The sequence below is a fragment of the Sylvia atricapilla genome, chromosome 5, assembly GCF_009819655.1.
Source record: "Sylvia atricapilla isolate bSylAtr1 chromosome 5, bSylAtr1.pri, whole genome shotgun sequence".
Classification (NCBI taxonomy): Eukaryota; Metazoa; Chordata; class Aves; order Passeriformes; family Sylviidae; genus Sylvia; species Sylvia atricapilla.
In genome coordinates this window covers 3,254,235-3,272,401 of record NC_089144.1, presented here as the reverse complement: position 1 = coordinate 3,272,401, position 18,167 = coordinate 3,254,235, and the positions used below count along the sequence as shown (strand labels likewise).

The window sequence follows — 18,167 nt, the reverse complement described above, 5'->3', positions numbered from 1 at the left end:
TACATTCTCAATTTTCTTTTTGGAATGGCTAAGAAAATTGATATAATCCTTGGCTTCCTCTCTGAATTGCTTCCTAAACTGACACCACACCATTACAGAGAAGCCTCAGGTTTTTGTGATGCTCTCTGCAAACTAACTCATGCATCACTGTTACCACACAGCTCTCAGAAAACCAGCTCCCCCACCATAAACGTATATCATGCCCTTAAGTTTCAATAACAGAAGATGATGATCTGCATTATTTGTTCAGAGAGATCAAACTGTATAATGTGTAGAGGAAAACAGCTGAATAGTGGGGAAGACTTCAATAGGAGCAACATATGCTCCTGGTGCTTCCTGCTGAGCCCGCTGAAATGGCTTCGTTACAGATGCCAGCTTTCTGTGGAAAAAACTCTTGCTGCAAAGGTGGGGAGTTCTCACCAATTCTGATAAATAGAGGATAATCAGGCCTGAGCTGAAGAGTGGGAGACCACTTAAAAATTGCTGTGTTTTAGCTGTGATCAGGGTTGGCCCACAGAAATAATCATTTGAACATAATATTTTTCTCTGACTCAGTTTGCTTCCAAGCGCAGCTTAAGTAATGGGGAAAAATAATTTAGCAGTAAGTAAGAAAAAAAAAAGTGAATTGCAACTCTGAAATAAAGATATATTACTGGATATCCAAAATCCAGGCTTGTCAAAAGAGAAGTTTGGAAAAATGCTCCAACTGTTGCAGAGATGGTCCAACAGCCTTTGAGCAGTAATTCTGCACAAATTTATCTAAAAAAAGCAGGTAAAGAGAGGCAAATGGAATAAAAGCTGTTCATGGGAAAACATTCTAAGCCCATTGTAACGTTTTCTCCCCTCTTCCACGTTACTTTCCCTCCCACCATTGTCCCAGAAAGTTTTCTCCCCTTATTCAAAGCACAGTCCATAAAAGATTTGTTTCCCAGCACATATGAGAGGAGATCAGGCCTCAAAAGAGTGGGAGGGATTGTGGAAAGGAGGGAGGAATACAGACTCTGGATAAAGATCTTTCCTTGCTGCTGAAAAATCCACAATTAGGGGATTCTTGGCCCTCCTTGTCACGGCTGAGCAGACTGTTCTCACTGGCTGAAGGACAAGACATGCCAGTCTAATACTTTGTTTTGTTCTGTTTTTTTGGGTTTTTTTTAATTTATTTTTTGTTTTGTTTTGTTTGTTTGTTTGTTTTTGGTATTTTTTAGGTTTTTTTTTTAGCATTTTACTTTTCCTGATAAATATGGATTTTGTGTAAGGTTACCAAATGTAAGGGTAAGTTACGTAAATCAAACAACAGCCAACACAAAAATAAGTGGTTCAAAATAGCGTATAAACTAACCTATAGCTGTCAGTTGAGTTTGTAAAGTAGAGATAGAATATGTCCATTATATTATTATCCCAGTAGTATTATTCCATTGCTGGATGTATCAATAATCACCCAGAAAAATCTCAAGTATAACATTTTTAGGCTAGTAAAACAAGATCTTGCTATAACGTGGTGATGAAAAAGTAATTTCCATTCTGAGTGAAAGATTATGACATTGCAACAGGTGAAAGTTTCAAAAAAGAGTTTCCATGATTTCTAGCTGAGAGTTTTCAGAGAGGAAAGCTGGAAGTTTTCTGAGTTTTTAACCTTGATTTTTATAAGATTTTGAGAATTAGTGCCCCAAAACAATGGAAGAAAGCTTACAGTGAGCATTATTTGAACTGAGAATGAAAAGTGATCTGTGCACTTTTGTCCCAGTCACTTCTGAGCATTGAGAAAACAATAATGAAGGAGATTGATGAGGAAAAAATGGACATTGACTAGAGGTTAGGAGACAATCTCTTGAAGCATCCTATTTCCTACATGGAGCTCCAGCTTTGTGTTTGTACTGTCTTGTCTGCAGTATTTTTCTAACCTTGGAACATGAGGGTTTGATGATTATTTTGTCAATATTAGGATACTATTCCTACTCACACTGCATCCCCATGCCAGCTATCTCTGCTCTTCTAGACCATGGAGCCCTTCTCCTGCATCCCAAAGCTCTCTATCACCCAAAAAACCTTTCTCAAGCCCTGCACCATCCCAACATTGTTCCAATTTGAAGCTCCAACCAGCTGTTGTATACAAGATCCTTGACTTCAGCCTTTTGTTTTCAAGTAACATAAATTAAGATTTTAGCTAGATGTATGGGATGGAATCTAAAAGGTATCAAAATGTAGGCTCCATTTTTACATAAATTGCTTTCAATAATACTAAATGGAAACAGATTTGTGAGACAGAAGGAATGGGATTGCTCTGAAATGTCAGGAGAACTAGTGATTTCCAGAAATGAGGCAGTTAAATAATAGGTATTATTTTTCCTCTATGTCACAAGTTACAAGACAGATAGATCCATTTGCTTTATTTAGATTTTTTTTTTATTTTTTTGCTTTTTTTAGAATATTCTTAAGAGAAAAATTTTTGCTCTGAAGTTTTCCTATTATCATGGACTTATATGTGTGTAGTAGTTATTTTAACATGAGCTTTAAGATTATCATGAAGAATAAGTTTTCTAAAACTTGGGTGAATTATGCAACATTTATCACTCAACAGATTATTTCTCTGCTGGTGAGATCAGCAATTTAAGTTTTGATGGTTTAAGATAGTTGTTTCTCTCTCACAGGTGATATCATCACCCATGTATGAATTCATTACCTCAGCTGTCTTACGTTATTCTTTATTTGCTTAATGCATGATCTTGAGGTTTTTTATGAAGATGCATTTTAATTCATTGTTGTAAAGACCTAATTTATCTTGACAACATTCCCTGAAATCTCTTGATTCCCAGTTCATACCTATGGAATTGACAATGCTTTACCTTCTTCCCCCTCAGACCAGGAGCCCCAGTCACATCCCTGTCCATTTAATCCATGTCTCACCTTCCTACTGCTATGCTCCTTATCTTCTGCTGTCATAGTTCCACCATCCTGAGCAGGATGCACACTTTTACCTGCAGGACAGAAATACAGGAGGAAAAGGGGAAATGATGTACAGATGTGGAGGCAATACCTCCAGAAGCAGTTCATGCGGAGTTGGTGAAAAACTCTTGCTCAGGAGTTGCAAGAGCACCAGTAGCAACTCTTTCACATTTACAGGCTTTATGGGATAGTTCCTGTGGCTTGCTTTAGTGTTCCCAAAAGTGTTCCAATGGATTGATCTAGGACATTGCCTGGCTAGTGTCATTGCTCTCCTAGATCTTCTCAAGCCCAAGATGATAGCATCAGTACTTACGTCAATTCTTCATTGGTTGGAGGAAGTCTTGACATCCTGCAGATGTCAGGTTTGCACTTCTCAACAGCTGGATTGGGAGACCTGCTGGAAAACACCATGGCACATTTCCCTGGATTTCTGTTGTTTGGAGATCAGGAAGAGATGGTCAGGAACTGGTGAGCTCACTTTTTAGTTCCTGACACACTGTCAGACCATGGCTCTGACAACTTTGAGAACTGGGAGTACTTTCTCCTGGTTTTTGATAATGGCACAGCTTAAGCAGTTTCTGCAGAGGAAAAACTGTGGGATAGGAAATTGAAGTGATCATTAAGGAAGCATTAAAACATTTCTTTTGTGAGGTACAAATATTTATGTTCCTTCAAGTCACCAATGTGTGTAGAAACATGCCTTGTAGAGCTGAGAGTCAAGCTATAAATGAACAATTATTACCTGGAATACAAGTCTGAAGAAAAATTATAATCATGTCTTCCAATCAAGTAATATTATGTGTAGGAGCTGACCATATTTATGACTTAGACAATATGCATCATTTTATTGCTATACATTAACATCTGTTTCAAGCAGTGCAGTGTAATTTAAGTCGATGAGTTCTTGTCATCCTTATAAATTGTTAGTTTAGATGTCTGAGAATTCCAGAAAGAGAAAATGAAAAGAAAAGTCAAGAAGAAAAAGCACATGATCCCATTTGCTGTGTTTTTTAGTTATGCAAAGCGCAGAGGCTCCTCTTGCCTATTGCCTTCTGGGGTCGACTGAGTTAAATGTGATAATTCTGTTATGGTCCTTACCCCTTTGTATGTGTAGAAACACATTCAATCCAAATAAATGAGGTTTTTTTCTCTGTAATTTATATGATAACTTGGTTTATAGTAATATATCTGTCTGTGAAGAGTAAAGGTAAAATCTTATGGAAGAAATTTATGCAAAAATGTTTTATATGCATTTAAACTACAGTATAACATAGTGAAAAATAAAACTCTTTTCTTTATCACTTAGTACAATATACTTTTTTAAGCATTTGTAATCTTTAGTGCTTTATGACTTAGAATTTATTACAGAAGATATTTCCACTCTGTTTTTCACCAACTCTGCACGAATCAGCATACACACATATATCCATTTATGAAAAGGGAATTGTATTTATCTTGGCAATAAAAGTGGATCTCCTTTTTACTCCTCCTGTCCTGACCATCCTTCTTAGAGAATGTGGAAGCTCTGGGAGTGCATCCAGGTTACTGGCTGCTCTGTGTCTGCAGCAGTTCTGTGAACTCTGCCCTTCACTCGTCCCACAGCCCTTAACAAGGCAGGAACAATTGAATTGGAGAACAGGAGCTCTACCCATCATTTGCTGTTGGAAGGTGGTTCCCAAATGAAATAAGTCAGTCAATTTGTAAACTAATTAAGCTTCATGTTTTCCATCCTTCATGTCTTCTTTTGTGTCAGGGCAACACACTGCAACTAATTGTGTAATTTTCGGCATGTTCAAGGAAAGATTTTTCCTGTTTATTTATTTGCAGTAGAGTTGCATTATTCACTAATTATTTGTCATTCATTAGAGAGCATGTCTTTAAAAGTGTCTGTAGAGCTACTTGTACAAATCACAAAAATGATCTCTGCCTTCCTCTTCGAATGGTTTTTAGCTCTTCAAGAAGTAGTGATTTTATTTTATTTTTTTAACTAATCCCTGAGGAGAAATAACAGCACACCGTGATTTTTCAAGGCTATCTGTCGCTTCCAGTGCTCAGGGGTGTTTAAAGCACAAACCACTACTGCTTGTCAGATTACAGATTCGTTCATATGTTACTACTGTAGTGCAAGATGAAGATACTGAAGTGCAGCAGACAATTGGAAGAAAGGTTTCTAAGTATGCTCCCTGGCTTTTTTCCTTCTCATATGGGCTTGCATACTTGGTCTGAAGAAAGATCTTGTGTCCAGTGTATTTTCAAGCACAGTGTACTTTTATAAATTTGGACATACCAAAATTAATATCTTGAACTGATAAAATCCCGTGTTTAGATATAAAAAAGAAACAACACCAAAAAAAGATAGGGAGCTAGATTATTTTTTTAAATTATGCATAAACTTTTCTCTCATTTCTAAATAACCTTAAATAATATTAATTGAATTACTTTCAAATTGAATGAGTTGATAACCTGGTAGATAACCTAGGTGTTTATTCTTCTGCTCACTGGGGCAAGAGGCATTTGACAGTAGATTTCAGCAGGGCAAGTTTCACATCAAGATTTGCTGACCATTTTTCCTTAGGAAAAAAAAAGATTTGAACCTTTGAAATCAGCATCTGAACTTCTATATAGGATATGGGATTTCATGTTTATTCTTTACTTAAATTGTAAGTTTTCCGAGCTTTATTTTTAACAATTCCTCTAATATCACCTATTAATGTAGAACTTCCCTTGACTTGGACATAGATGATGAATTTGGGCAGTTCCTGCAGAATAAAAATTATATGATCTATTGATTTATTCTGTGCTCACTCTGAAGGATAAATGTGCCTTTAGGAAACAGAAAAGAGTACATGGTTCTCAACGTGAAGCATAATTCACTAGTAAATATAGGAAAATGTCTTACAATAAGCACTTTTCACCATGGAGACAGATGGTCACATCACTTGGCAAGCATTCAGCTTTTTTCCCTGAGATGTTTAAATAATGTTTATCAAACAATAGGCAGGAATAAAGAGCAAGATAGCTTTAAATTTATCTAAACCAGAATGGGAGGCTGCTCTAGAACTGTCCTATAAATAACAATCAACAACTCTTAAATGGAAATCAATAAAGTGGAAAGAGAATTTTTCTACTGGATTGTAGAAACACATAGATCTACATATCTTTTTTCTTGTAATGTAATGCTCTGTCCTGTTTCCTATCCCAGAACTCAACACACTGTTTACATACCTGGCAGAGTTTACAGCGATTAGAGACAAAACCAGATGGCCGCATTTTTCCTTGTCTTGTTTGTTTAGGTGATGGATAGATGAATGTCGACTTCACCTGTCAATCCAGCTGTAATTATTTACAGTTCCAGTGTGAATTTTTGCATGCCAATGCTCGTGCAGGCACACACACTCGTGCACACACAAATAGAAGTGAACTCTTTCTCTTTTTTCCGCAGGCTTAGAAAGAATTGCCAGAGACTCGGCCTATGAGCAGGAAGGAAAAGTTCAGTTTGTCATTGATGCAGTATATTCCATGGCCTACGCCCTGCACAACATGCATAAGGATCTGTGTCCTGGATATATTGGTCTCTGCCCAAGGATGAGCACAACTGATGGTAAAGAGCTACTTAGCTATATCCGGGCAGTCAATTTTAATGGTAAGTTTCCTGCGCTCGTTTTTTTGCCCCTCTCTTCTTTAAATGTTCCCTCAGTGACAAGTTGGGGGTTTATTCTTTATTCAGCATATTTTAAGGCACAGTGGAAAACAGGATTAGAAGCGGTTCTCATTTAATCAGAAATGTGAGTTTTTACACCTGCACTGAAACCTCCAGTGTACTTTTCGTCTTAACATTTTTTATTCTAACATCAAGCTGCTCCCAAAAGAGGCAGATGTTAAAAAATATGAATGTGTCGATCAAAATATTCCAGTGAAAAGCTGCTATTAGGGAAACAAATTGAGGACTTGTACAGTCTTATTGACAGAGTAAAATAATTTGACAGTGGTTGCTTATGTGTTGAAAAAAAATAATACCCTTTTGAAAATCTCCTTCTGAAATTAATTAATCATTTCCTTACATAAGCAAATAGTGAAATTACTTTAAATTTACGTGTTTAAATTTCCATTAAAACGCTCACTAGCAGCTCCAACTTCTTTTCCATTTCATTGTTTTTGACTCAGTCATTTAATGAGCTTTAACACAACTAAAATATATATTTTTAAACAACACTAATATGTATTATAATAGTCTGTGGATCTGGGATCTGCCTGCTGGGGAAATGTAGTTACAGGTGCTTATGCTCTTAGCAGAAGAGGCCAAGAGCAAAGAGGGTTAATTGGTGAATGTAGATTTGAAGTGTGTAGCCCATACTTGATGATGATATAAAGTTTCCAAACCCCTAAATTATTTCATTAGAAGTCACAATCCTTATAGAAAACATTTGCCATTATTTTTTGAAGAAATGGAGTGATGTACTTTCCTCTGTTTTGGTTGGGTTCTTTCCTTATTTGGTGGAAATTCATGCACTACACATGCCTTCTAACTATGCAGAGAGAAGCACTCTCTGTCACAATTTTTTTCCAATGACCTCAGCTGCAAGCACTTCTGAAAAAGCACAAGGTCGTTTTGAATTTAACTTTTAAGTGGAAGCTTTTATTTTTGCTTTTTGATAATACACCAGACCATTTGGTTGATACAAATGTTGGTTATAGTTCACAGGTTTTTTTTTTTTTTTCCCTATGCAATTTTCATGAAAAAGGGAATCCCTGCCTCCAGGAATATAAAGTTAAAAATCTAAATAATTCTTTAGTGATTCTAAAGAACACTGGTATGGAACATAGTATGTTGCTGGAAAATGGGAAATACTGTGGTGATGACAAAGGTAGGCAGCATATTCTAAGCTTTGCAGTGATAATTACCCAAATTTCCAGTAGATGTTTTTCTGGCTCTGGCTTGTTAAATCACAAAGTGATCTATTTTCATTTGGTGAGCATGAAAGTTTAGCATAATTAGCTAAGCTATACATTTTTATATGAAAGCTTCCATTCCCTAGGTAATTAGATTTCATCAATATCTGTCACGATTTCTGTTGCTGGCTCTAAGTATGGCAGTAAACTAACATGAAAATATCCTGGACACTAACAAAAATGTATTTGATTTTGAAACAGTGATTTACTGAAAGAGAGTGCAAAAAAAGAAGAAAGAAAAAGAAACATTTGTTTGAGGTTAACTTCCTGGGATATTTATATACTTTATATACTTTAACATAACGGGATATGTTAAATATTCCCTGTACTAGTACAGTATGTACCAGTGTTGTTTGGTGTGTTATATGGCCAAACATTTTATTTTCTTAGTCGTGCATTCAGAGGCCTAAGAAGAAGATGGTCTTAAACCCTTTGTCTTTTCCTATTAATCTAAAATTCCTGTTCTTCAGGGCAGAACTACTTCTATGTCTGGCAGAGGTGAATATTTTATGTACAAGACTTCCTGAGCTGGGAGTGAACACTAATGCTGTGTGTCAGTTCTGATGTGCATTCTAACCCCAATCAGTAATCATGTCTTATATTAAAAATTAACTGATAAATGAAAGGAAAACCATGGCTTTCTTAGCCATTCAAGATACCATTTTTCTACCCTAGCAATCACAGGATCACAGTCCATCTGAAGCTGTCAAGGACCTCCACCTGCTCCAGCCCTCTGCCTAGTTCAGGGTCATCATAATCAGGTTATTTAGGACCATTCCCCACCAGGTTTCAAGTATCTACAAGGGTTGAAAACCTTCCCAGATTCTCTCTGAGTAGTCAATTACAACATATAATCATATTCACAGTTTAAAAAAAAACCAAAAAAATAAAAACCCAAAAAAAACAACAAAAAAACCCAAAAAAACAGCATCAAGAAGTAACTGGTATTTTTGAGACAGGCAGTTTTTCCTTGTCTCTAGTATTAATTTCCCCACATGATCCTACCCTTATGCTTATTAACCCAACTTCTCACCTCACTTAACTCAGTATATCCCTCTTCACTCATGTAGCAGTCAGTAGGTTCAAGTCCAGTTAAGATGCTTAGACATTGAACTTAGTGGTTTTCACCTCACAAAGTGTGATCTGTATTCTGAAGGACCTACGTGTGTCTTATGGAGGGTATTTGCAAGGGATAAGAAAACACGAATATTTCTGTTTATTGGATTTGCTGTTGATTGCAGGAAATCACTTTGAAGAGTATTTATTTTTTGTTGGCTTAGTTTATTTAGTTTAAAAATTATGAAATTTGCTTCCCTGAAGGATTCACCTGTGTAATGTTCAATGACACCTTCATGACTCAAGGGTGATCATAACCAGCAGCACACGTTGAACTGATGTGATTGATAAGACATTTATTTCTGCTTATATATTCTTTCACTTGGATGCCAAATTCAGAAAATCTCATAGTTCATCATGATTTTAAATGGGAGAGAACTTGATTGGTAATAGAAATTTTATTTGTACACAAGATGTGAGTTACTGCTGACTGTAGATTCCAGTTTTATTGTTGCCTGTGTTTTTCATAGCAGAGCTAGGAAAGAGTGGTCTCTAGACTCAGTTAATTTTCATTTATAATGGGCATTTTAAAATTGATTTAATTTAACAGGAAAAGAAATTTCTAACATGTAGCTAATACAGCTTATTACTGTGTACATCTAGAGAGTTTTTACGTGTGAAATAGAAAAACAGCTCTGAGATATGGCACACTTAGTACCTTGGGTTCTTGGTGGTTACTTTTAGTAGACTATAACCAGCCCATCTGTTTCTTTGATCAACGAATATTTAGACCTTTTGAAAGCTTCGTGGTTATATTTATCTTTCTTTTTTTCAGGCAAAAAATTAATATTTTAATGTAAGATGTTCTTATTTTAATAAGTTGCCACATTTGAAAGATTTTTCCTATCACTCTTTGTATCCAAATGAGATATTTATGCAAAACTAGTGTTTCATATTTAAAGTTTTGCAAAGAGAAGAGTTTTTCTGTCAATCAGGTTTATAAATGGTGATAATCACAATAGCGTAACTGTGGCAGGATTCAGTATTTTCTCCCATCACATTACTCCAGTGTTTTCATTCTATTTAACTTCATTATTCTGTCTACAAAACAAGCAGGTGTTTTATGAGAGTTTTTACCTTGGCTTGTGCTGAGAGCTTCATGAGGAGTTTCTGTTGAATTCAGCAGAAGTGCTCATCAGTTAACAGGAGCAGGACTGGAGCGTGCATTTGCAGTGGATGGAAGTGTTTCAAAGGTGGTTTTGTTTTGATTTTAAGAAAAAAGATTGATCTTTGTACTTCCTTCAAGGCAAAGAATTGCAGTATGGATGCAGTGCTGCTTCTTGGATGGGAATAAAACTCTCTTTCTTCCTGCCACCTCTCCTGTGTGTCTCTCTCTCCTTCCCAAACTCTCTATAGGCAGTGTAGGGTAGCTGCTTTTTCCTATCTTTAGTCATACTTATATTTAGTCATATAACTTTAGTCATATTTATATTTACATTTACACATTTTCAAACTTTTAGGGATAAATGTAGCTCTGTGACAAAATATATTTCCAGATAGATATTAAAATATGAGATAGGTATTAAAATATGAGTTTTACAGTTATGAAGTTAAGGACACTTGACCTCTACTCACATACTTGAAAAGATACATCTTATATGCTTTGCCAGGCTATTTATCCTAGGGAGTAATTGAGATACTTGGTAATTTGACTTTTTTTTATGCAAGCAGAGATAATTGAGAATGGAGCAGAGAATAGGCGTAAGCACTGACTCCTCTCTGCCATCAATGCTTAAGTAAATGTTGTCTGATTCTTCAGGAGGTCACTGGGATATCACTTCCCTCTCCTGGTGATAAGAAAAGACTTGAAATATATTCTGAGTGTGCAACCTTTTCTTTGGTCTTCTCTGGACAAAGTGCAGCGACTCTGCTGCTTCCTCAGATTTTGTGACAAATCTACAATAACACTGGAACAGGCTGCCTAAAAAAAAGTTGTGCAATCTCCATCCTTGGAGACACTCAAAACCTGGAGGACACAAGCAGCTTCCAGCTGAGCCTGCTCTGTGAAGAGGAGTTGAGCCAAGTGGTTTCCAGAGTTCCCTGCCCACCTCACTCTTGTTGTGATTCTATAACATTATCTGGACTTGAAAAAAAGAAAAGTATTATCACCTAACCCTGTTTTACAATGTTTTTTTTTACTTTATTCTTCTGGAAGAGCTAATTTCATAGTCTGAGTGGGTGAGAAAGCCTTGCTGTTATTTGTTTTTTAGATATGTTAATTTAATGCCTTTGAGAAAAGATTAATTTTGGCTGAACACACAGAGACACACTGCAGCATTAACCCCGTTTAAAAAGGGAACATCAAAAAAATTCATCCTGAAAGGGCAGAATAATACCAGAAAATGAGAATAAAAGAACAGAAGCTAGGAGGCTAACTCAAAATAAGGTGTCATCTAAAATAGAAATTAATGATCACTCTAGTTGTAATATTTTTTCTTCTCAGAAAATAACATCTACACAGAACATTTAAAGAAACCTCAGAAGAATGAAATCTCTGGTAAAGAATTTTGAACCCTCCAGAGAATCATTATTATGGAATCAGCCGTTTACAAAATTAATCTTCCTCTGTTATCTTTTGAAGTTGCTAAGACATCAATCTATGCAAAACTCCTCTGACTTAATATTCAGCTCAGACTGTTTAAAATGTTTTCTTCAAGAAAGCTGACACCTCTCTATTCTTTCACTGAGTACAAAATTTGCATTCTCAAATCATTATTTATCATTAAAACAGAAGCTTTTAAATGGTGCACTTTCAGGCTGATAAGTTTTGACATTTTTTGAGGCATTAAGCACAATAGAACCAAATGTTCCACTTAAAAATGTACTGGTGCTATGCTCCTCACTCAGGTTTTTAAAATTCCTCCTCTCAAGTCTACAACTACCCACAGAGAAAAAAAAAAAAAAAAACTTTTAAAAATAGTTTAAATTGGGCACAACTCGCTTTTTTTTTTTTTTTTTGCAAGTTATGAGTTCTTACAGGCAGCTCATAATTTAGAACATTTTACTGTCAGAAACACTCAGGATTATAGGATGCCAGTGGTGCTGTATTCTGATAGGGTCAAAAACCCAAGTATAATATGAGACAATAGCAGATGAGTAGATCAGATATGGACAAATGACAGTGAGTTGGGAAGGGCTGAACTCTCCTGACCTTGCTAGGACTCACTGTGGCAGCAAATCTAGTTTCACTAATCTGTACCCTCCTAAAAAATATAGAGCCAGCTTTCAGCTGCAGGAGTGGGAGTGGCAGGGGGAACATCTGCTGGAGTTTTATTAATATCTGTGACTTTTTTTCTGTCATACCTACATCACATGTCATAATTCTATGTAGTTTTTTTAAAAAAATTCTGCTGGTGCAGGGAAATGTTTGAAAACATGGCTAAAGCTTAAATAAGCATAGACCTGAACTCATAAAATAGAATTCAAAATTCTTTTCATGTGCTTTTGTCATAGTTTCACAGGTGTCTGACTTGGTTTGCAAATGCATTATGGACTATGGCACACCACTTGTAACAAAGAATACTGATGTCTAGTTTCCTGAGCCTTTATATTAAATGAATTAAAGGGTTTTTACCAGTGTTAAGTTATTATTGGGAATTAGCAGGGAATGATTTAAAATAAATTCTACTTTGGCATGCTAATTATTTTAAGGTAATTAATCCAGGTGGCTGTACAAGAAACTAAAATTGCAGAGTGATCTGAATCACTCTTAATGGATTTCAGTAATGTAGGGCCATAATGAAAGCAGGTGCAGCAAGCAGAGCTTGGAGCTGCTGAGATTCTGAGGTGCTTCAGGAATCCATGTGATTAAAATCAGTGATTATGAAAATTCCTGGTGTGAAATTAGAATGTAGAACTTAAGGCAAACGCAATTGATGGCTGTGCTTTTTCTTATGTACAGATCTTAAGTACTGATTAATTGAGCAATATGTATGCTCCACATACAAAATTCATGATGCAGAACTTGACTGAGGTCAATTCTGTTTTGAGAAACAAGGTCTAATTCATAAGGTATTTTAATAATTAATATGTAAGGGATGGTGATAAAGGATTTACTCTCATTACTCAATGAAAAATTGATTTGCATCTCCTGATAGCTAAGGATATCCAGATATATCCTTTTTAATATGATCAAGTGAAAAACTCAAGCTGTAGCAAAGCGGCAGAACAAATTAACCCTTGTCATTTCTAGCAAAGAAGTACCTGAGTGAAAAGAAGTTGAGTGTTTTTTACCTTATATTTTGTGTAAGAAAGATCACAGTTTCAGTTCTGTAGCATTTTTAAGCCCTTCAGATATCCTTATCTTTATTAACAAGAAGGTCTGACACATGTGTAGAGGAAAACAATACCTTGGAAATCTTCCTGACTTGAATGTTAGGGAAAAAAAATCTCCTCCTAAATCTATCAAATCAAATGATTTGTACTAACATCAAATGATGTTAGTACAAATCTCTAATTTTCCCACTTGTTGATTTATGACCTGTTTGGTAATACACCTGTTCTGCAAGCCATCAGGACAGATGTGAGGGGAAATAGATTGGTTTTAATACCTCTGTAACTGAAAAACATGAGCCTTTTTAATTTTCCTACAATGTTTACTTAAAAAAGAAATAAAACATTAGAGAGACTACAGAAGAAAAAAGGGGAAAAGATTTTGTTAATGACATTTGATAGTATAAATAAGCTGCATTTATAATTCATTTATGTAAAAAGTGATCTATCTAGTAATGGCCTGTAAGTGACAAACTCAAAAAATAGAGTAATTCTTTAGGAAGGTCACAGTGAAATTATTTGTCAAGATAATATCTTGAAAAATCTTTCACTCTAATATAAAGAGAAAAATAAAAATTTATTTGTATTAAAAGGAATGGCAGTGAAATCATGTAGGCTGAATACTGTAGCATAGGAATTACAGTGAGGAGAGAATAATTTTAAAATTACTGACGTCATCAGATGGCACTATTTGGTGTTTTTTAGTTTTTTTAGTTTTTTAGCAGTCAGCTGGGAGTCAGAGGTTTTCTCAATGGCTGGTTAAAGCATATCTAATAGCATGAAATATTAAATATGTACACTATCTTTAGTGTATGTTAGAAGCTTCTCTAACCCAGCAAAGGAAGTATTTCTTACTATTTCTGAGGATTAAGGTATTCAATAATTTTAGATAGCACGTTATGTTTTATGTTGAAGAGATTGGACCCAAAATGTTAAATCTGTTCCTGCAGTACTTTGTTGTATTTGCAATTCTAGGTGTATGCTATCTACATATCTCCTTGTAACATTTTCCCACATGTTTCAGCTTAAAGGACCTAGAGGGACAAATAAGGACTCAGGGTTGCTTAAGACATTTTAATTAGAATTTATCAACATAAAAAATAATAAAGAAGTAGAAAATTGATCTATTCAGGTTAAAATAATCAAGGAAAAATGTTCTTAGAGGATGATTGCAATAATTTTATCTTTAGTCTGTGATCTTGTCCCACAAGCACAATCACATTCAAATATCACAGCAGACAGAAATTGATTCTAGTTACTGCTGTTCAGAAGTTTCCCATGCTTGGAAGAATTAAAACCCAGTGAGCCAATCTGAATGGTGTGAGATCGTGAGTATTTAACTGAATTGAATGGACTCACCCTTTTTATTTCAGATTCTGAAATGCAGCAGCATAATCAGTTTGCACAAATATTGCGTGAAAAGTAGATATTAAATTTTACCTGTTCATTGTTTAGTTGAAAAAAGCAAAAATCTATATTCTACCCAGAAAATCTCAGAAATATTGTATTTCTAAACACTATATTGATGAAGTTTGAACCCTACTATGTTCCATAGAAAAAACAGTGTTTATTTTATTGTGTCTGGAATACCAGTGTTCATTAACCCTAGTGGACACCAGTTATAAAAAAGTCATCACTTGAACGTCTTTAAAAGCTTCCTATAAAGGTAAGAAAACCCTAAATCCAGGTAAACTGGCAAGAAAACAGATAGAAAAAAAAAGTTTGCATTTAAAATTAGTTATTTTTATTATGGGTATCATTAGTCACTTAGGTGTGGCTTTGAGTTTGGGTGCTGCACTTGCTGTATACTGGAAGATTGTTCCTAAGAGCTTGGAAAGTATCCTAATAACATCGTGGTTACCTGAGCTGTCTGAGGAATACAAAATACAAAATTAGAGATGTGCTCTCTGCCACATATGTTATTTGCAGAGCAGAAGAGCAGCAGAGTGTATTTGTTCTGGTAGGGCAAATGTAGGGAGGGAACTTTCAAAGGGAGCAGATTCAAGCAGCTCCTCCCCTGACCGGTTCAGGAGATAAATCTCCTTTGAAATAAGTGGAAAAGAACCTGTTTCTTTAACGAGCAAAGTATTCAAAAAGCATGAGGAAATAAATAATGTTAAACAAGGGAACCTCTTGTTGCTCTGAGGTGAGATGGCAAACTCAGACAGTCCTTGGCTCACTCAGTCTCTTGTCAGTCCCTCCTGTGCTGGAAAAGCACCCAGGTGGGTCTCAGATGTGAGATCCAGGTATTTTATGGGTTTTCAGTCCAGAGCAGGCTGATCAGTTCCAAGAAAAAAAGAAAAGCCACAGTCAGGGGAACTTCTCTGCCTCAGCTAGCTAAAAACTAACTAAAAGCAAATATGAGCTCTCTCCCAGTGTCTGTGCTGCCAACAACATGCACTGAGAGAGAGATGAAGCTCTTATCTCTGTGTTTTTGAATTTCTGCAAAAAAAATTCCACTGCTTCTCCTCCTCCCACCTTTCACTCTCAAATGTGATCTTAAAAGCACAGGGTTCAATATCTACCATAAGCAAAACAGATGACTGGGGATACAAACATCATAGAACCACACTAAGACACACAGTAAGGAATTGTCCTTGACATTCTCTAAATGAATATTTCCCTGAGAGCTGTATGTTTTTCAGTGGAAAGACAAGGGAGTTTTTGCTTCCTTGTGGCAGGCAGAGGATAGAGTTTGTGCAGACTTGGTGAAAGGAAGTAGCTAAATATCACCCATGCACTGTACTCTGCTGCCTGCTCAGAATTTTTTTTTTCAAGGTTTGCCATAAGTATACTCATCAAACTCTTTAAGATGAGAAAAGATGGAAAATTCTGTAGCATTTCATAGAATTTCTGTAGAATCTTATAGAGACATAAGTAATAGATTTCTTTCTTTTGACTGTAAGGCCAAGGAAACAGATACAATCACAGAAGACACATTATTGCTCACCCTGAGCTCCAGCTGGATCAATGTCTGGTTTTCCTGTGTAATTGCTCCTAATATAGCTTGATTTTGATTGGAGAGACAAAAATGTATTGGCAGTGTTCCTGTGTCACACATAATCACATTTTATAAATATATCCCTAGGTAGCATCAAGTCACAACTCATAATATGGCTGGTTATGGTAGCTGTGTCCCACTTTTTAGGGATGATCATTATGCATTTCAAGGGAAGGCAAAAATGATATATGGAACCTCGAGTCATCATCTGTATGCATGGATGTGCAGCTACAGGGCAGTTAGACTCCTCAAAACATGCCAAACTGTGCAAACTTGAAAGGCTTATTTAGTGCAAGTCTCTGGTGTGGTTCTTCCAAGTCCTACCCAGAGATCTGAAGAGAAAGCCTCAGGATATTAGAGTCCACTGCTTATCATGGTAGAGAAAAAAAACAACTAAAGGTGTTCGAAAATAACCCTTCTATTGACATACAACCCCTCTGGGAAGGCTTTTAAAGGCTCCAGCTTTTGATAGTTACAAATTGGTGTATTGATCTTCCTTTATGCATGGACTAATTGCAGCTCAAACACTGATAATTTTTTCTGTTCGTTATTTTCCTACCTCTTACCAGCAAGGGACATTGTTTATGCTCAATGTGTTTAGGAAAGGTTTCCTTTTCCTACCCAGGCATAAAATGCACATGGTTTTGATAAGTTTCTTGTTTTAATAAGTGAGTTCCTCTAAACCTTATGTAGTGAAACAGAAAATTCTGAGGATTGTGTAAAATAAAGGAAGTAAAGTTCAAGCAGATGTTCCTAAACCCAGGTTGTTAATTCGAATTCCTAATGCATAGATCAATTTGCAGAGCAAATATGAAGGGACAAGGTGTGGTTTGATGTAGTGCTGTCAGTGAATTATTGTGTGGTGCACAGACACAACTGGCTGTTGTGTTTGGGCAGGGCTCCCTTGTGCCAAGGAGAGCTGATTTGCCTCCCTCAGCATCCAGGATCCCTCTGAGTTTGTAGAATAATTTCTCTTGATTTCTGTCCAGAGGGCACAACTCAGATCACAGAAATAGGCAAAAAAATAAATGTGCCTGTCTCCCTTGGATCCAAGCTGCAATGTAGGTGAAGAAAAAGCTGTGTGCCTCACTGGTTGGGCTAAGGAGCCTCTGAAAAGGGAGTGTAAATGTTGGTACTTCAGTAACTTAGTGATGCAAATTGGTGCTACATGGACAGTTCTTAGATAATTAAATTCACTTCAGATCTCGGTTACTAAAACAGTCATTTGGAGCCTGGCCCTTCCTATTGTTCCTTTCCTTGGAAAAATGTCATCCTGTTTTGTATAGATGATTTTCAGATGGTGGAGTCCTTGGAGTCTGTGATAACACAGACTTTGTAAATGTTGATGTACAGTGGCTAAATGGGAGGTGATCAAAAAGGGAATAATTCTCGTAGGGTTCAGTGTCTGCAGAGATTAGACATAGATCTTTTATTAAGGACCATATATGAAAAATGAATACAGATCTATCTACCTTTATTTTCTTGATTTTTTTATGTCCTTCTGCCACTTCTAAAGTTGTAAAGATGGCTATAATTCTCTTAGATTTTGTTTCTTGCTACTGCTGTAATTGCTTCTTTGTCTTCCCTCAGAGATCCCTCTGTCAGAATCAATAACAATCAGATCAATGAAAAAAAACTCTGAAAATGTAAATCTTTTATCTTCATGGTCCTCTCTTGATAATGGTTTCTAATGGAGTATTAAATAGGTATGAATACACATCTTGGTATGAATTGCTGGAAAAATATGTAACAAGAGGGTTTCTAAGTAGGGAAAAGTTGAAGGATGATGAAACCTGACAATAACAGAAGATTGTGGAAAAAGCACTGAGGGTGAGAACAAATGAACATGACTCGTATAGAACAGGGTCACAAGCCTGTGCCTGAA

General features: G+C 36.1%; 1 protein-coding gene across 1 annotated transcript in view; it reads left to right on the top strand.

Moving 5' to 3' along the window:
• The window catches only part of GRM8 (glutamate metabotropic receptor 8), a 258,772-nt gene that overhangs the window by 127,965 nt on the left and 112,640 nt on the right, over positions 1–18,167 (top strand). Inside the window, exon 6 of the mRNA XM_066319014.1 lies at positions 6,386–6,586. Coding sequence (XP_066175111.1) covers positions 6,386–6,586 — 201 coding nt within the window. The remainder of the gene's footprint in view (positions 1–6,385; positions 6,587–18,167) is intronic.